Here is an 18,039-nt window from a genome sequence, read left to right as displayed (position 1 = left end):
GATCACTCTGATGTCTCAATGCTATCACAGGGAATTGGAAGTTCTCTAACACTTTCAAAAAAAGGAGAAAAAGAAAAAGCCCATAAAGGAAACCTGCCTCTGCCTCTCCTCTCTTGTACCCAGAGTGTCAGCTGATCTTACTCGGTGAAGGCAATCAAGCAGTAGAGATAGCCCATTCAGGCTCCTCTGTCAGCATCTATCCCTAGCATGGATGCAGGATCCACTGAAGCACTTTCTACCAAATCATGGTGCCAGAGGCAAGAACCAGGAACCACTTAGGAAGCCCCTCCAGTCATGTTAAGAACAGGGCTCCAGCTTGGCCAGAACTTCACCATCCCAGTAACTACACAAATATTCTGCAGGTGGAAGGAACACGTTGCACTGTGATGCACACCTAAAGGTGAAAATCTAGGAAAGGATGTGCTCATAATTTCAACAGAGAGCACAGAAACACTGAAATATTCAGTACTCTCAGCTATAGTTGTGAAGGACTACCTAAAAAAATCAAAGTAGTAAAAAGTTTTTCCTCTCAAGGACTTTGCATGCAGAGGACAGAAAATTTTTTCTCCAAATATTTTTTCCTGAAAAATGTTTCCTACCACATGTTCACATGTTACCTCAAACTTGATTTATGAGCGAATAATGTATAAAATTCACTATCTTACAGACTACTGAATATATTTTATATTTGCCCCCAAATTCACATTTAATAATTAGCACTAATTTGAATTGGTTCCAATATCCCAGAAATTCACTTCTTTACTCCAAGACCATTTTCTACCTCTTCCCCTTTAATCTTGCTGATCTACTAAGAGAAAAATAACAGAGAGAGGGAAAAACGAGTTGCCAACAGTTGCCGAAAGGGAGGTCCATTTTGTTCAAGGCCCTGCGTGGGGCAGAAGCCCGGCGGCCGCACTCACCATAAAGCCCCTCAGAGTCCGGTAATGCGGATCCAGCAGGAGGCCGGCCACTGAGCACGCTTGGGCAGTCCTGTCCCAGCCATCCGAGCAGTGAACAAGCACGCTCGCCCCTTCCTCTGAAACTGCCTAACAAACACAGGACCAGCAAAGAGTCAGAAAGAATGGCTACAAAAAGGAAAAACGTCTCCTCAGACCTAGGTTTGGTTTTTATACCTATAGAAAGAAAAGGGGGAGAAAATAATAATAATTAAAAAAAACATAACCGAAAACAGCTAATTTAGTGTTTCATGCCCCATCCAGTTAGGGTAGAGCCAAGGAGTCATTTGATGCTGGCAACCAAAACTTTTCCTTCCCATTATACCCAGGAGCCACCCCAGACCACTGCAACTACGTATATGTGCTACGCTTCCTGAGCACCTTCAACCCTCCCGTCGGGGTTCATAAGACCTTTCCAATATTGAAATTCTGCAGCTGCTACTGGTCTCAGTCATTTCCAAAAAGGGAAAGACACAAAAATTATATGTAGTAAAACTATGAAATTAGAGATAAAAGGATAGGAGTCAAGTAATGGATCCTGGGGTAGGGGAAGGAAGAGAAAATAAGGTAAAAATTATAGCAGGGAGTCTCAAAAGAATTTCTGTCTGCTACTGCAAATGCACACACAATTTTTAGCTGAGTGTTCTGGCAGGAAACATAAACTGGGAAACATAGTAGAGATTGCAACATAGCACTTTCACTACCAGAAATCCTGTTTATTATTTATTCACTTTCTGTGTCCCAAACCAGAATGCAAGCTCTGTAAGAGAAGAGACTTGATCTGGTTTATTTGGCATTGCCTGCTCTGCACTTACGAAAGTGCCTTGCACTAAATAAATACTTGGTAAATAAATGAATTATCTAATAAAGGGGAGCATACCATATCCTCAGAAAAGACATGGTTGTCTTTAGGTATAAATCTGAGAGGGATCTATAAAAACAAACAGAACCAACAAAAAACACTGAGAAAATAGATAATGCATCTAAAACCTGCTTACATGAAAGTCACAGCAAGGTTGTTCCCGTGGCAGAAGGGAACCTACCTACCAGGTTTGGAAACATGACTTGTTTCCGCCGTCATGGCAAAGAAGTTGCGGTTTACTAAGATGGAAGACTGGCCTTGGTCACTGAAGTGTCACACATTTGGATGTATGTACTCTCCAGTAGAAAATTCTTTCCTCCATTTAGGGCCAGGCCTACCCGAAGAGAGAATACTCTGAAAATGTTTTACCATTTACCGCTGTGCCGCCATCCTATCAGCAGAGCACTGTCCTCTCTTTCGCAGCAGTCACATGTTAAGAGGCCAAACATGGGGGTCGGCAAAGCCAGCTCCCCACTGGGCGAGCCACAGCTTACTATGCGGCAGCCTCAGCAGATGGGGAGGAAACAGCCTCTCTGGTCTGAAGTCAGAGTTCGCTGGCAGCGCTGCCCTTACCCATACCTTCGCGATGAAGATCCCTGCATCCATGATGGCCTTGATGTGCCTTAACCAGCCCGAGTTCTCCAGTCCCCACAGAAAGTCACTCATTGAGGGCGATTTCAGTTCACACACTGCAAGGTAAATCATGTGATGAAAGCAAACTTAAGACAATCTCTTACTTTATATATGCTCATACTTGCAGGCAGTTTGTTCACGATTCCCTTCATCACTGTATTTTCTGGAAGAAATTAAGTCAGGATATATGTCCATACTTACTAAAATTGATTCTACTGAACCACTTCAAATGAGGCTCTTCTACCTTCTCTGGTCCTCGGGGATGCTGCATTTGTTCAGAAGTACTATGTTTGTAAGGTTTAAACTCCAATATTAATGAAAATCATGGACCACAGTAAAGGACCAGCAGAGAAGATCTATTTACCCTTCCAGCAAAGATTAGCAGTGGGCCATGAATGAGCGGGCTACAGAAGAAAGTTCTTGTAACGAACCCCAGAACCTGCCCAGTTACAACTCTGTAGTACCCAACCACTTCCGTTTAGGACCACTGTGAAGACACAAAACCACCATCCTAAACATCTCAGAAGGAAATGCTCCAACTCTCCTTGCCAACAACCCCCACCCACTGGGAGGAAAGCCTAGGAACTTAAAACTGAGATCCTGTCCTTCTGAACTGCTTCTCCAGCATCAAGTTAGGGGCTTTCCCTTTGACTGAAAATAAAGGTCAGCTAGAATCATAATATCTGTGTTTACACTCAAGCGGGTGTGTCAACACCTCCATATTATCACAAGCAATTTCAGCTCTAGAGCTTACTTTTAGTTAATGTAAAAGTTTTAGAGCTAGTGTTCTGACTACGTATCAGAAATATACATTCCAAAGTAAATGGGTTTTATACCTATGAAGTAGTTTTGAGGAATCCTGTAAGTCAATGACAAATAATGTTCCATAGACGTTTCTGTTTGTTTGCTAAAGTATATTTTCTTGTATTCTGCGATGCTGTGATACATGCAGGGAGTAGGGAGCCCTTTCTCCTACTCCCAGCGCTGTCTGTCCCTAGCTGTAGTCTTGCACAAGTCATTTCAACCTTTTTGAGCCTCGATCTCTTCATGTTTAAAATAGGCAAGGTGTACTAAAGTATATGTAAGTGTCCTTCCAACGCTAAACTCCCAGATTCAACTTTGTTAACTCTTCCAAAATAGAGCGCAGTCGGTTAAGTGTCCAACTCTTGGTTTCAGCTCCAGCTCTCATCTCAGGGTCCTGTAATCAAGTCCCAAGCCCCCAGGTCCTGCTCTGCGCTCAGCGTGGAGTCTGTTGTCCCTCTCCCTCCTCCGCTCGTGCTCCCGTGCCTTCTCTCTCTCGCAAGTAAATAAGTAAAATCTTAAAAAAAAGAGAAAGGTATTGCACATTTGGAAAAGAGTAACTGTTAATTACAATATTTCTTAACTGTCTTTTCCTCAGACATGCCACATGAGAGGGTTCACTCTCTTTTTCCACAATATAAGAGCCACATTAAAACACACACACACATAAATTCGGAGTCATAGAGGACAGCAATGATGAAGAAAATAACACCAAAATTCCCAGCAAAAGGCCCTACTTAAGAAAACCGTATTATAAATGTGTTTAGGCAAAATCCCAAATTCTTGCTGAGCTGGAAGCACAGCTCCAGTGACCTAATAAGCAGCTAGAGAACTGAGTTCTCTCTGGCAGGGCTCTGACTCACGAGCACTGTCCCTTTGTCTGAGGTTACAGTGCTACCCCCTCCCACTCACATCACACACTCTCCTGATAAAGCACATGCAGAACAATACGGGAAAGCTTTTTTCCCTTTGCTGAAGCTCAGGGAAAAATACACAGACTGATGCATAGAATCAACGGCTCTGTGGGTCAGCCCCGTGCCCCTCGGCACTCAGCAGCAGGCTGTTTGCAAGGTTCTGGTCTCCTTAGTCATGAAAATGTGTTAAGTTGTGAAATATTTGAACATATAAAAGGTTTTAAAATAATGTAACGGACACTCAGACTGGCCACAATTATTTCAGATCTCTCAAAGAAAAAAATGTTACAAAGTCCCATGTTCCTATGTCATCCTGCTCTTCCGCCTGAAGTCTGTGAACATTGCCAGGCAGGGGTACGTCCCTTCACTACTTACTAGCTGTGTAATCTTGGACACTCTAATTAGCCTCTCTGTGCCTCAGTTTACTTGGGTGTAAAGTGGGGATAATAGCCCATCAGTTATTTTATATGTTGCTTTATAAGTTAGTCCTCATGACTATTAATTATCCTCATTCACACTTCTAGCCTTTGCAACTTGACTTTTTTAGCCAACATTTTATTTTTGAGACTTCCATATTATGTAAGTAGATTTCACTCATTTGACAAGCATATAATATTCCACTCTATGAATATATCTGATTATCTATTTCCCTACTGTTGTTTCTTCTTTTTCAATATTTAGCAACAGTGCCTGAAAAGACATCTGTCTACAATCTCCTTGTGGAAAATCCCCATCCATGCATTTCAATAAGTGAAACGGGCTGGGTCAGAGGGTCCTAACCACGTATTGCCAAACCGCTCTCTGAAGGAGTTGGCCCAGTCTGCATCCTCACCAACAGGGTGGGAGAATTCCTTTCTCCCACATCCCGGCCAACACCTGGTAGTGCCAATGCTGTCAGTTTGGTCACCGTTATTTCTCTAAGGTGATTAATGCCAGTTTTTTGTTTGTTTTCATTTCTTCTACTGTCTGGATGAATCAGTTTTTTTCTGGATTCACTATGCACGCTTCCTTGCGTGCACGCGTATGTGCGTGCGTGTTGTCTCCGTCTTCCATGGTGGGCTTTCCTCAAGTGTGCGGTGATCTCTGTCCAATCATAGGTAAGCACGGGGCACTAAAAGGTGTCTGGAAGTGCTGGGTGCACAAGCAAGTCTCTCAGCTGCAGGGCTTTGCTGCGTGACCTGTGGCTGGTGTGAGCCCCCAAACTCCAGGACCAGCAAGTCCTTTCTCGTGGGATGGCTGCAGGCCCCAGGGAGGGACTTTCAAACACCTGAGGGACTCATAGGACTGGCTGTCATTGTGCTCAGAGCAGAGCTGGGAGGTGAACCACAGGTAGTCTTCTCCCTTACTCTTACTTACTGCCTCCTTTTTTGGCCTGGTATTTCCTGCCCATTCTTCCAGCTATGCCTGCTCTCTCTGAGCCCAGAGTGTCTCTCGTCAACCTTTCCAGAGAGTTCCTCATCATCTTCCCTTGTGAAGGTGAGGGAAGAGGCTTCACTGGGCAGCACAGGGGAGGGAGGAGGCTGGGTGTCTGAGGACAAACATTCAACCAGTCCGCCTGTTTCAGAGGAAACTGATGCTTCATTCTGGAGCTTTCTGAGGGTCTGCAGGACTGTCTGGTTTGCTTCTATGTTTCTCACACACCCACCATAAATTTCAGCTTTTGTCTAGTCCATTACTCATGCATCCATTTTCCAGCATTGAAATTTTTGTTGCTGCCACCTCCTCTCCCATTCTCCCACTGTCTCACTCTTTTCTTTTTTTTTTTTTTTATACCACTTCCTTATCATTTTAGCAGGGGCCAGGGGAAGTGGATGAGTATATGCACCAGTATGCCAAGTATAACTGGAACAGGGATGATCAAATTTTGGGTCTGTGTGAGGCAGGACATGGAACGGAGATTCCCTGTATCAAACTGAGCCATTAAAAAAAAAAAAAAAATCCACTTGTGGACTCAGGGTGATGACCAGGATGCCTGGACTCCACATGAGGAAAATAAAAATTTATCCTGAGAAAATAAAAAAAAAATTTTTTTTAAATTTATCCCCAGGATGTTGAAACCCTAGGTCTAGTCTCATACATGTTTGGGATCCAAAAGTATCTTTTCCTATGTGCAGGATTCCCTAGTTGAGAAATTACCATATTTGGCCTGGAGTCTTATGATACCTGGCAGAAAGAAGCAAACCAAAAAACTGCTCAGGAGCAACACTTGTGGAATCCCACAGAAAAATTGACTGAATAGAATAAAAAATTACAACACACCAAGAAACGGTATTCTCAAGTAAGAGCAAAGAGACAGAGAAAAAAAGATACAGGATTAGCACCCCCAAGAGCATGATATACTAGAACAGTAATCTGAAGTGAAGTTTAATATATTTGAATTGGAGCAGGAGAATGGAAGGCTCCAACAGAACATAAAAAGGATCATTTTGCTGATGTGTTTGAGTTCACACTTCTAGCAGCCTGGGGAAGAAGTCACGTTAGCCCCTGCAGTGGGGCTGTACGGCCATCTCTGCTAATTCCCAGCCAGGATTCCCACACTGCCCTCTCCGGGGTGCCAGGTTAGCATTCAGCACAGCTATCTGCAGCCTATCTGGAAGGCAAAGTGACGCAGCCCTGTTTAACTCTGTAGAGCAGTGCGGACTCCCTCCTTTATGAACGTCAGGGAAGACAGTAAGTTGTTCTAGAAAGGAAATGCAGCCAGAGTAACTTTATAAAAAGCCTCAGCTGAAAAGGATACTTACACAATAATAATGTACACACTGAATAAGGAGCTAATCAAAGGAATGTGAAAGGTAGAGAGTGTCTGAAAGCCATCATTCCTCCTCCATAGAGGGACACGGGCAGACCATACATAAAGGGGAAAAATCAAGCAACCGCAGTGAACTCGGGTGACACTAGAAACCTGGAGGCCGAGGCCTAAGGTAATAATAAGCGGTTACCCGAGAAGCGGGAACGGAAGTGGGCACAGTTGGGGAAGAGGACTGCCGTTTTGCTCTTGTTTTGGTTATAAACATAGAATTATTTGATTTTTTTAAAGACCCTCTATAATTGCAAGATTTTTTGAAAAATAAAAGCTAAATTTAAGCAATATCTGAAGGCTTCAGCATTCCCTGAAGGCAATTCCCCCCTCTCTTTTCCCCTCCCCCTCCCCTTTCCTTCTGGCACCTGGAGAGTTCCTCTTCTTTCTTTTCTAACAGTTTTGTGATAGAATTTACTTACAGTGCAATTCAAAGTGTATGATGATTTTTAGTATATTCATGGAGTTGTGTATCCATCACCATATTCAATTCCAGAATGTTTTCATCACCCCTAAAAGAAACCCATTAGCAGTCACCCCCATTTTCCCTCCCCCCAGCCCTAGGCAACCACTAATCTACTTTCTTTCTGTATAGATTTGCATATTCCAGATACTTCATATAAAGTGAAGCATACAATATGTGGTTCATCCTGAGTGGCTTCTTCCCCTTAGTATAATGCAAGTTGCAGCATGTGAGTACTTCATTCCCTTTAAGGCCAAATATTTCACAGGACGGATACGCCCCATTTTTTACCCATTCATCACCTGATGGGCGTTTGGGTTATTTCTACTTCTGGGCTCTGATGAATAATGCTGCTAGGAATATTCATGTACAAGTTCTACATGGAAGTATGTTTCGTTTCTCGTGGGGACATACCTAGGATTGAACTCGCTGGGTCACATGGTTTCACCGCTTGAGAAGCTGCCAGAGGGGCTGTCTTCTTCAGCAGCTGCACCCGGTTACATCCCACGAGCAGTGCGCGAGGGTTCTGATGTCCCCACATCTGCACCAACGCTTGTTATCACTTGGCTTTTTGACTCCTGCCCCCCTAGTGGATGCGCAATGCTGTCTCACTGTGGTCTCAATTACCCGAGGGCTCATTCCTCGTCTTGCTTACAAGTTCAGTCATTCATTTAAGGAAATGTTTGCTATATTTATCTGGCATTTCTAGGTGTTCTTATCAGAGGGTGTTTCATATTTAATCTGACATCTTGGGAATTGGGAAGGCCTCCGTATTTCACTTAGATTTTAGTTTTATGTGAACTAACCTGCACACCTTAGTAATAATCGCAAGTTGTGCAGGGACGACAGCACGTGGTACTGGTCAAGGCCATGGGCTTCAGAGTCCAATCCTCTGGCATTCAAATTCCAGCTCTGTGCCCCAACAATGCAACCTGGAGCTAGTTACCCAAGCCTTGATTTCCTCAAGTGTGCCATGGGGATAAAACACCTTCCTCAAAGCGTTAATTGAAGGGTGAAATGAGATAATACATATACACTACGCCGGGAGATAGAAGATTCAGAAATGGTAGCTATGAAATATGCTTTATTATGTGTTCATCCAGTGTGGTGTCCTGACAGGAAGGAGATACAGACTCACTCACACCCGACCTCAAAGCTGAGGCTTAGAAAGGTCAGAACACAAAGTGATCAAGAGCAGGAGAGCCCAAGTCTTCTGACAAAGAAGCCTAGAGTTTCTGCCACCCCACCACAGCTACCCTGGTGGGTTTAACTGGAAATAGTACTACTAGTAGTAATAATAATAGCAAAACTTAAATAGTACTTACCAGGTGCCAGACACTCCTCCAGGTGCTTCCCATACTATAGTTTTTTAATCCTCATGGCAATCATAGGAAGAAGGTACTATTATTATCCTTATTTTATAAAAGTGGAAGCCAATGCAAAGAGAGGTTAAGTAACTTGTCCAAGGTCACCGGCTGATAAGCAGTGAGGCTCGGATTCATTCTGGCTCCAAAGTCCGTGCTCTTAAGCAATGTCTATCGATCTCAGTTATATGATTTTTTTGTAATTCAAACACGAACCACTCTAAATGCTCCTTGCCTCCCACCTACTATCAGCTTAAAGATTACACACTTGGTCACTCAAAACTGTACCATCCAGTGTGGTAGCCGCTAGTCGCATGTGGCTGTTGAATATCTGAAATGGAGCAAGTCTGAACTGAGATACGCTGTGAGTGCAAAGTAGATCCCAAATGTCAAAGACTTAGTATCAAAAAAAGAATAGAAAATATCTCACGAATAGTTTTTGTAATGACTACATGTTGAAATGATAATATGTGGGATATATCGAATTAAATACAAATGTATTCTGAAAATCCACCCATTTCCTTGCACTTTTTTTTGATGCAGCCACTAGAAAATGTAAAATTACAAATGTTGTCCCCACGTGTGACTTCCATTACACTTCTCTGGGATAGCAGCTATTTAGACTCTTCGAGGAAGATTAGCCTGATTAGCAGTCTTCCAGCATTTCTGCACATGTACCCTTGCAATAATGTTTTAAATTAGGTACGCTCTCGTGCACCCCGGAATAATACATCATAACAAGACTGAGGATGTGATAAAGGGTGTGTTTGTCTTTTGTAAAGTTGGCAAGAGGGCATTTAGGAGGGGAAATGGCCAAGGAGGGATGGCTTCCAGCCTGGGCCAAGGAACCTTCCAAGGCAGTTTTAGGAAGGAGAGTACATCGAAGTTGATGCCGTGAAGCCAGCTAGCCAGGGTGCACTTCCTAAGTCTTCCCGCGAGCTCAGGGGTGTGTACCCAGTTGGAAGACAGACTGTGGATTCTGATGAAGGCAGAAGGACAGCCTCTAGGTAAAACTGGGCAGGCCCTGCTTCCCTTCCCAGTGACACTGCCCAGCAGTACCACTCGGCTCCTGCAGGGGGCAGGCTCGCCTCTGCCCGTGCACCCAGCGGTGGGAAGTGCCTGAAATTCCAGCACTCGCAGGGCCCTCTCTCCACTCCCTGGGCGCCTGCTGTTTGGTCTGTTTAACCCCAGGCCATGACCCAAAGTGTTCAACTTCATCCTAAAATACACACATTCCACCACGTAGAGTCTCAGGACTCCACTGATTCCTTTAAATCTTTCACAGATAACATGACCTTGCAAACAGTTTTGTTTTTTTTTCTTTTCACTAAATAGGCCAAACTTTCTGGTTGTTATTATAGGGCTTAGGGCTAGTTGGCATTCCTGTTTATTTCAAAAGGTCCAGGGAGCCTGAGGGATATCTTGGCATCCAAACCCTGAAGCTCAGCCGGAGAACAAATGATCCTTTTCACCTTCTCTTCCCACAAGGCATGGAAACGACAGCAAGTTTAAAAATAAGACACCAGGCTTTCCAGCTAACCTGGAGATGGTCTGTGCCAAAAGCAAGAGAGGAACAGACAGCTCCCAGAAACAGGGCCCTAAAATGTACTGCCAGAGAGAATGTTCCAGTGTTTCCCTCTTCATTTAGCTCACTCAGCAAGGAGACAAGCTGCTGTATCCCCTGCCAGGCCAACTCCTTTCTTCCCACACTGCGAATGGCTCCTTGTTGAACATTTCCGTTTTCAGGAACACTAAAGCTGGGTACGTTAAGTAAAATAACCTCACCAGGTTTTCAAGCAAGGTACCCACTTCAAGGGTGTTCTCCTGCTAAATGCTGAGCGGCCGGGTAAAAGCAAACAGCTCTGCAGATGATTAATACACACGGACAGATGGGGGAACACTTGAGACTCAAACAATCAGTGCCTGCATTTTTAAATCTAAAACTGGTGGGTTTGTTTGGATAAACTCAGGAAAAGGCAGAAATACTGATTTGTTCACTCTCGTTGCCAAACCCAAACCAATATTGACAAACCATTTTGCTGAACGAAGTTCATTTCAGCTGACATCAGAGACATATGCCACAGAGAGTCGTACTTACTTCGTGGGAGTTTAATGCCCAGGTCTAACAATATTTGTTTTACGTAAAAGGGCAACCATATCCCATAAAACATGTATAGATAACACCAAAAAAGGAAAAGACAGATAATTATAGGACATAAGGAAACAAGAGGAAATAAGAAATTTACTTGGAAGAAAATAAGCCTTGGATGATCTTCTTTAGAGAGTTCCTAACACCAATCTCATTTCTTCGTGTACGGTTGCTGGGTGGGATGTGGGAGGATGCAAAGACAGTCTCCGTCTGAACCCCACGGGATCACTCTTTCTTGTCTCCTAAGACCTAAAGTTGAAGAGTTCATGGCCCTCCCTTAATTACCAGCCTGACAGCCACCTGAGTTCTGCTGATGTTTGATTTGTCCCTTTCCCATTTTGGAGTCAAAACGCCAAGCCCAATGAAATGATCTTCAAAGAACCGGTAAAAGGGTAATAATCTCCCTTCACTGAACATCCTAGCAGGTGAACCCATTGAAAGAGGACTTCATGATGGCCTGTCACATGGAAAAGTTTGGTTAAGCCTGTTTTATGGTCTGCTTTCTACTTAGAGCCCACCATGGTGACACAGAATAAACTTCTGAGCTCTGCACAAATTGTATTCCCTTTGTTAATGTTAGTGGTGTTGCTCCTCCCTCCCCAGGCCAAGCAACGTGGGCCCTCTTTATAGAGAACTCTACATTAACTAGAGAGCTTTGCATATTAGTTTCTCCACAGGACACCAACCAGATTAGTGACTATTCTTTAAAACAATTCCAGCCTTGTGCATGAGGTGCTATTTTCTGGAATCGCTATACAGTAATTCCCTGAAACCCATGGTTGTACAGCCTTGTTTTCTTTTAAAGAATTTGATGATCATATGAATTGGTAAGGTGCAATCAAGCCTCAATTTAGTAGCAGAGAAAACAGTATACACAAGTACACATGTGCATGAGTATGCGTGTGTCCAGCTACTGATAAACGTGAAAGCGTGTACAGTCCGTGGATACACACATGAGCTCCAGTAGTACTAATTACCATTGTCCTGAGGGACATCAAGCAGCAGGTTCACAAAAGAATGCCCTCAGCATTTATTAGCTTTGCACGTGAATTTGTGTCTAAAAACACCACTTGTGGCAAATAAATGAAAACATGTATGTGCCCATTTATATTACATCCATGTATAAAAGCTTGGGCCTTGGTGGTTTTCTCTCAGTGAGCTAACACAACCTCCCATCTACAGTAGGTTTGATTCTCTCAACTTACAGAAAATGAACAGGTTCAGATGCTAGCGGCCCAGTAAGGACACGGTGAGAGGAATCTAGCTCCCTTGACTCCAACTTCTGTATTTTTTCCACTTCAAATAGAGAATAATTAAGTCACTATGCAAACTGAGCCAGGATGAACAGGAAGTTAACTGAAGGTAAGGCTTAAAGTCTAAATAGGAAACTTAAAGCAAATGGAAATAGAGAAGTCTAGACTGGGAGAAAATGCTGAGAGGCTAGGAAGTCGGGGTGGATATAAAGTATTAGCGGTAGGCACTGGAGAGAAGACCCAGGAATCATGTAAGATGAAGATGGTGGCAGCAAATAATTGAAGTGGTGAGATAAGCAGCAGGGGAGGGAGCGGGTGGGGGCTCATCCCACGCTGAGAACACTGCCAGGACCAACATTCTCACCAAATCTCAAACCTTACCATCGCTGGCAAGCAAATACCGAATGGCCAACCCCCAACTACAGCCTTATGGAAAACCAGCTCGCCTTGTCACTAAAATTAGTCATGTCTACCTTTAGTTGCACGGGAGGCACTGTCTTCTACAGCATTCCTTTTGTACATGCCCTAGTTATCCAAAACCTAACCATCATGATGAACAAAATATAAAACAATAATTCTGAGGGTGAAATTAATCTTTGAATTATCTCAGTGAACGTCAAGGGACAGCATAATTATTTTCTTAAAGACTGTATTTATTTATTTGACAGAGAGAGAGATACTGAGAGAGGGAACACAAGCAGGGACAGGGGGAGAGGGAGAAGCAGGCTTCCCCCGAGCAAGGAACCTGATGCGGGGCTCAATCCCAGGACCCTGGGATCATGACCTGAGCCGAAGGCAGACACTTAACGACTGGGCCACCCAGGCGCCCAGGACAGCATAATTAGGATGAAAATAGCCACTGTTCTCATTAAATCATTTTGTTTGTCCTCTCCTTGATAATGTCACCCAGAGATGAAGTCTTTGACTTTGACATCCAGTTAAAACATTCAACCTTACCCAGGGATAGCCCTCAGTAATAAGCAAGCATCATCTTTTCTTCCTGCCCATGATTTTTGCCCTACATCAAAATCAGTACCTCATTTTGTATTAATGAATAAAGCATTTTTCTACCCAATGCCCAGCATGTAGAAAACTCTCAATAACTATTTGACGTACAGACAAATGTCGGAGAGAACTTCTGTAGCACCAACTTATTCCATACTTACTCTAAGCAGGGATTGTTCCTGCTACTCTACATACAATCTCTACCAGATGGGGTATTATTTACTCCCAATACACAGATTGGAAAGGTGGCTTAAAGAAGTTTACTGAGTCATCATCCATGGTTACACAGTCCGTAAATAATTGAGCTGGAGTCCAGTCCACGTTCCCTATCCCCCCAAGGGGCCCGCTCTGTTCTCCACGCCTTAGTGCTTAGGATATGCTTGTCCAGATTAGCTGATACCCAGCATTCACTGGCCACATTCTGCATCCTCTTACAACACCACAGAGAGCAAGGTACATGCTCTTGATCTATTTCTTTCCTCCAAGTGACCATGGATTGATAACTAGTAAAGCCTGACAGGACAGGCCTGTTGGTCATACCAAACACTCTTTGAAAAACCTCAGATGTGAAGCTATCTAGTTCCACTTTACTGGGAAATTAGGTTTTCTGTGTGGAAAACCATGCCTTGTTGCTAACTTTTGAAGGACAATAACCAGATTTTCAGCCAGGTCTTGTTGGCTGTCTCATTTAACGGGTTAGTAATTGAGGAAATTAATAGTGGTAAAAAGGCAAAACATAAAGAACAGAAAAAAGATGAACTTTTATAGCCTTTTATTAGCTCATATCTGGTAGAACTTTGTCAACCTGTAGGCAATGTAATAGGAAATACTTTAAATTGAAAAACTTAAATCTGAATATCTATAAAGATATCTTCCAGGTTGAATTAGTCATCACCTAATAAAGACATGAGGTGAGCAAGAAAGTCTCCAACAAAGGGGACATTTGAACTGATAGCCACAACCGTAACTCTGAGCAGAGAGAAGTGTTTCACGGGACCCTCAGAGCTGGGTGTGTTAGGGTCTGCTCCTTTCTAGACCTTGGTGTGCCCAAGGCAACTTGGCAGGGAGACCAGAGCAGTTAGTCGGATGACCATAATACCCGCCGCCTCCCATGACATACTCAAAATTCTCTGCTTTCAACCATCCTTTCTACACCTAATGAAGGTTCTGAATAATTGGCCTTAGAAACTTCACACAAAAGTGCAGATCAGATATGATCTCTGAGGCCACCTGATTTTGCCACAAAACTTTCTCCACTGTCAATGTCTACAATTCCGGGGAATATGACAAATGTGGTTACACTTTGGGGCCTGCTAAAAAGATTTCAATCTTTTAAATTGCATCGACTCTGGCCCCTTTCAAACAGCTCTTCACTGTAGTATTGCCCAAATTGCTGAATGGACACTGGCCTTTCTTCCTGTGCTCAGGACCCATTCCCACATGACCTGCCACTGGGCTGAGGTTTGTATCTCTGTGAAATAATTTGCTGAGAAAACGTCCACAAGGCCTCAGAGGTGGTTTATTAAATTATTTTTGATGGACTTTTGCTGAGTGGACATTGACCGTTATCACAAGGCAAGCACTTCCATGCCTCTGAAATTGTGCTGTCTTACTCCATGTCTCTTGAATAAAGAAATTGAGAAAAGCTACTCATAAAAAGGCCCGGGACCTCCCAAATATTTATCTTGCTGACTGAATTAATCTATAGCCCATTAACTTACCCATTTTATTCAGTACTTATTTCCAAGTGCAGTATTGCTTCTCAAGAGAAAGCATAATGCACCTTACAATGGAAAGAAAGCACTTTATAGTTTGCAAGGAATCTTTTCAATAAATCTGTAAGTGAGGGATGATACATTACTAACGTTGTTTTACAAATACAGGAAATGAGGTTTGTTCAAGTTTATTCAGAGACTATAAAGCAAGAACCCAAACCCAGGTCTTCAGACTCTCAGGCCAGGGTACTTTCTACCCAACCGGCTACCTAGAGAGGCCATAAAAGCCAAGTGGTGAAGAGTGTGGCATCTGGATCCATACGGATCAGGTGAAAATCTTGGTTCTATCATCTACTGTTGTGAGTTTGCATGAGTTCTTCAGCCTCTGCACCTCAATTTCCTCATCTGTACAATGAGGATACTCTGGAAAACAGTATGGAGGTTCCTCAGGAAGTTAAAGAGCTACCCTACAACCCAGCAACTGCACTACTAGGTATTTACCCCAAAGATACAGATGTAGTGAAAAGAAGGGCCATATGCACCCCAATGTTCATAGCAGCAATGTCCACAAGAGCCAAACTGTGGAAGGAGCCGGGATGTCCATCATCAGATGAATGGATAAAGAAGCTGTGGTTCATATATACAATGGAATATTACTCAGCCATCAGAAAGGATGAATACCTACCATTTACATAGACGTGGATAGAACTGGAGGGCATTATGCTAAGTGAAATAAGTCAAGCAGAGAAAGTCAATTATCATATGGTTTCACTCATATGTGGAACATAAGGAATAGTGCAGATGACCATAGAGGAAGGGAGGGAAAAATGAATGGGAAGAAATCAGAGAGGGAGACAAACCATGAGAGACTCTTGACACCAGGAAACAAACTGAAGGTTGTGGAAGGGAGGGGGTGGTGGTATGGGGTAACTGGGTGATAGGCATTAAGGAGGGCACGTGATCTGATGAGCACTGGGTGTTATACACAACTAATGAATCATTGAACACTACATCAAAAAACTAATGATGGCTAATGATATATTGGCTAATTGAATTTAAAAAAAAAGAATAGCTCTAACAAGACTGCCCTGAGGACTACTTGAATAAATACACCTGAGAAAATTAAAACAGTGTCGGGTACATAGTAATTACCCCGTAGATGTTATAACACCATTCTTATGTGGGGTGGTTATCTGTGAGCCTGTCCAACACCGTACCCACAAATCAATGAGTTGTGCTCTAACATGATAGAATACAGTACTAGGCTCAAATCCTGCTTTGTTATGAGACCCTGGGAAGTGCGTGTTTTTAAAAACTTAAATATGTAATATAAAATATTTTTAAATGTGGGATGCCTAGGTGGCTCAGTTGGTTAAGTGTCTGGCTCTGACATCAGCTCAGTCTTGATCTCAGGGTCATGAGTTCAAGCCCTGTGTTGGGCTCCACACTGGGTGTAGAGCCTACTTAAGGAAACATATATTTTTTTAATGTAATATACTAGATTTTAGAACTGGAGAGTTAAGCTTTGAAAAAATAACCTGCCGGGGCGCCTGGGTGGCTCAGTCGGTTAAGCGTCTGCCTTTGGCTCGGGTCATGATCCCAGGGTCCTGGGATCGAGCCCCGCATCGGGGTCCCGGCTCAGTGGGAAGCCTTCTTCTCCCTCTCCCACTCCCCCTGCTGGTGTTCCGTCTCTCGCTGTGTCTCTCTGTCAAATAAATAAATAAAATGTTAAAAAAAAAAAAAAAGAACCTGCCATGTTGTGAATAGCATATATAGAGTGGTCCATATGGCAGAGAAATGTGGGCTTTCTTATTGACTGTCCCAATAAAAAAAGAAAAAATAGGGCATCCCTTTATTATTTGAGGGAAAGACATTGTATGATCAAGAGGGAAAGCACTGTAGAAAACAATTACAAAATTGCTACATAACTGGAAGGGATCATTACTATCTCATTGCGAGGTGTGAATACCGCAACACAGTTTGCTTTAGGACTTATAAATCAAAGCTAAAATTAAGTGACCTTTATAAAAGGACCTACACCGGATGTGAACTTGGTCCTAAATTTCAGTTTCTGATGAAATATCCTGCAGCTCTTGCTCACACACAGAGCCAGAATGCAAACAATTTTTTTCTTTTCTGTTATTCAAAATCTATTCTGATAATGTTAACAGTGGTAAAAAAAAAAAAAAAATCAAAGACAATAATAACCATGAATAAAAATGCACTATCCCTCTTCCTACCAAGTGACCAGCAACACAAACCGTCCAATCTCTTTGATGCCAAGGACAGCTGTTGGAAGCAGGAAAAGCCCTAGAAGGTGGGTCTGATTGCATCACTTCATCAGCTGAGCCTCCACAAGTGGTTTATAATTTACTTGGTAAAAACAGATAGTCAAACATTGGTCAAGTTCCCTGAAAGGCATCCAGAAGGTTGTCCTTGCTTACTGCACTGACAGAGAGCTGAAAAGTGATGTCCAATTACTGTGATCCCTCATGGAACAGGGACTGCCCTCCAGGACTCGGTCAGTTTGACATCCTTTAGAAGAAGAGAGTCAGACCACAGGTAGAAGGGCGGGAGAAATGGTTCCTAATAAGAAACCAAATAAATGCTAGCTCCAAAACTCAAGTCAGAGTGATAGGTTATCAAAACTCCGAAGAGCTACTTTCTGAATTGAAGAAAATGTAGGTTGTCGGAAGTCAGCTTATGAAATTACTAAATGAAAAATATGAAGCATAACAACCTAAACGTTTTTTAATGATTCTGACAGTGATGCACACCTTTCATACTAATGTTAAACTATCCTTTTAACAACAGTACAAAGCTGGTCCGATTTTTTGACACCTAAAAAGCACAGCTTATAGCACGGACAGCCACACGGCCCATGATTATCTCCAGAAGTTTAAGAAGCTCAAACAATCAGGGCACGTGGGAGGCTCAGTCTGTTAAGCGTCTGCCTTCGGCTCAGGTCATGATCCTAGGGTCCTGGGATGGAGTCCCGTGTCCGGCGTCCAGCTCCCTGCTCAGCAGGGAGTCTGTTTGTCTCTCTCCCTCTGCCTCTCCCCCTGCTCATGCTCGCTGTCTTTCTCTCAAATAAAACCTTTAAAAAAAAAAAAAAAAGCTCCAACAA

At 43.1% G+C, this 18,039-nt stretch overlaps 2 protein-coding genes across 2 annotated transcripts in view; one reads left to right on the top strand and one right to left on the bottom strand.

The window, feature by feature from the left end:
- Positions 1-18,039, top strand: part of SLC7A2 (solute carrier family 7 member 2) — a 363,691-nt gene that overhangs the window by 137,984 nt on the left and 207,668 nt on the right. The gene's annotated exons all lie outside the window — the stretch shown is intronic.
- The window catches only part of MTMR7 (myotubularin related protein 7), a 105,186-nt gene that overhangs the window by 9,856 nt on the left and 77,291 nt on the right, over positions 1-18,039 (bottom strand). Inside the window, exons 8-9 of the mRNA XM_006744844.3 lie at positions 2,398-2,507; positions 921-1,046 (exon numbers count right to left, since the gene is read on the bottom strand). Coding sequence (XP_006744907.1) covers positions 921-1,046; positions 2,398-2,507 — 236 coding nt within the window. The remainder of the gene's footprint in view (positions 1-920; positions 1,047-2,397; positions 2,508-18,039) is intronic.

Source organism: Leptonychotes weddellii, chromosome 2 (assembly GCF_054177405.1).
Source record: "Leptonychotes weddellii isolate Sample4059 chromosome 2, ASM5417740v2, whole genome shotgun sequence".
NCBI lineage: Eukaryota > Metazoa > Chordata > Mammalia > Carnivora > Phocidae > Leptonychotes > Leptonychotes weddellii.
This window is presented reverse-complemented; position numbering and strand designations above follow the sequence as displayed.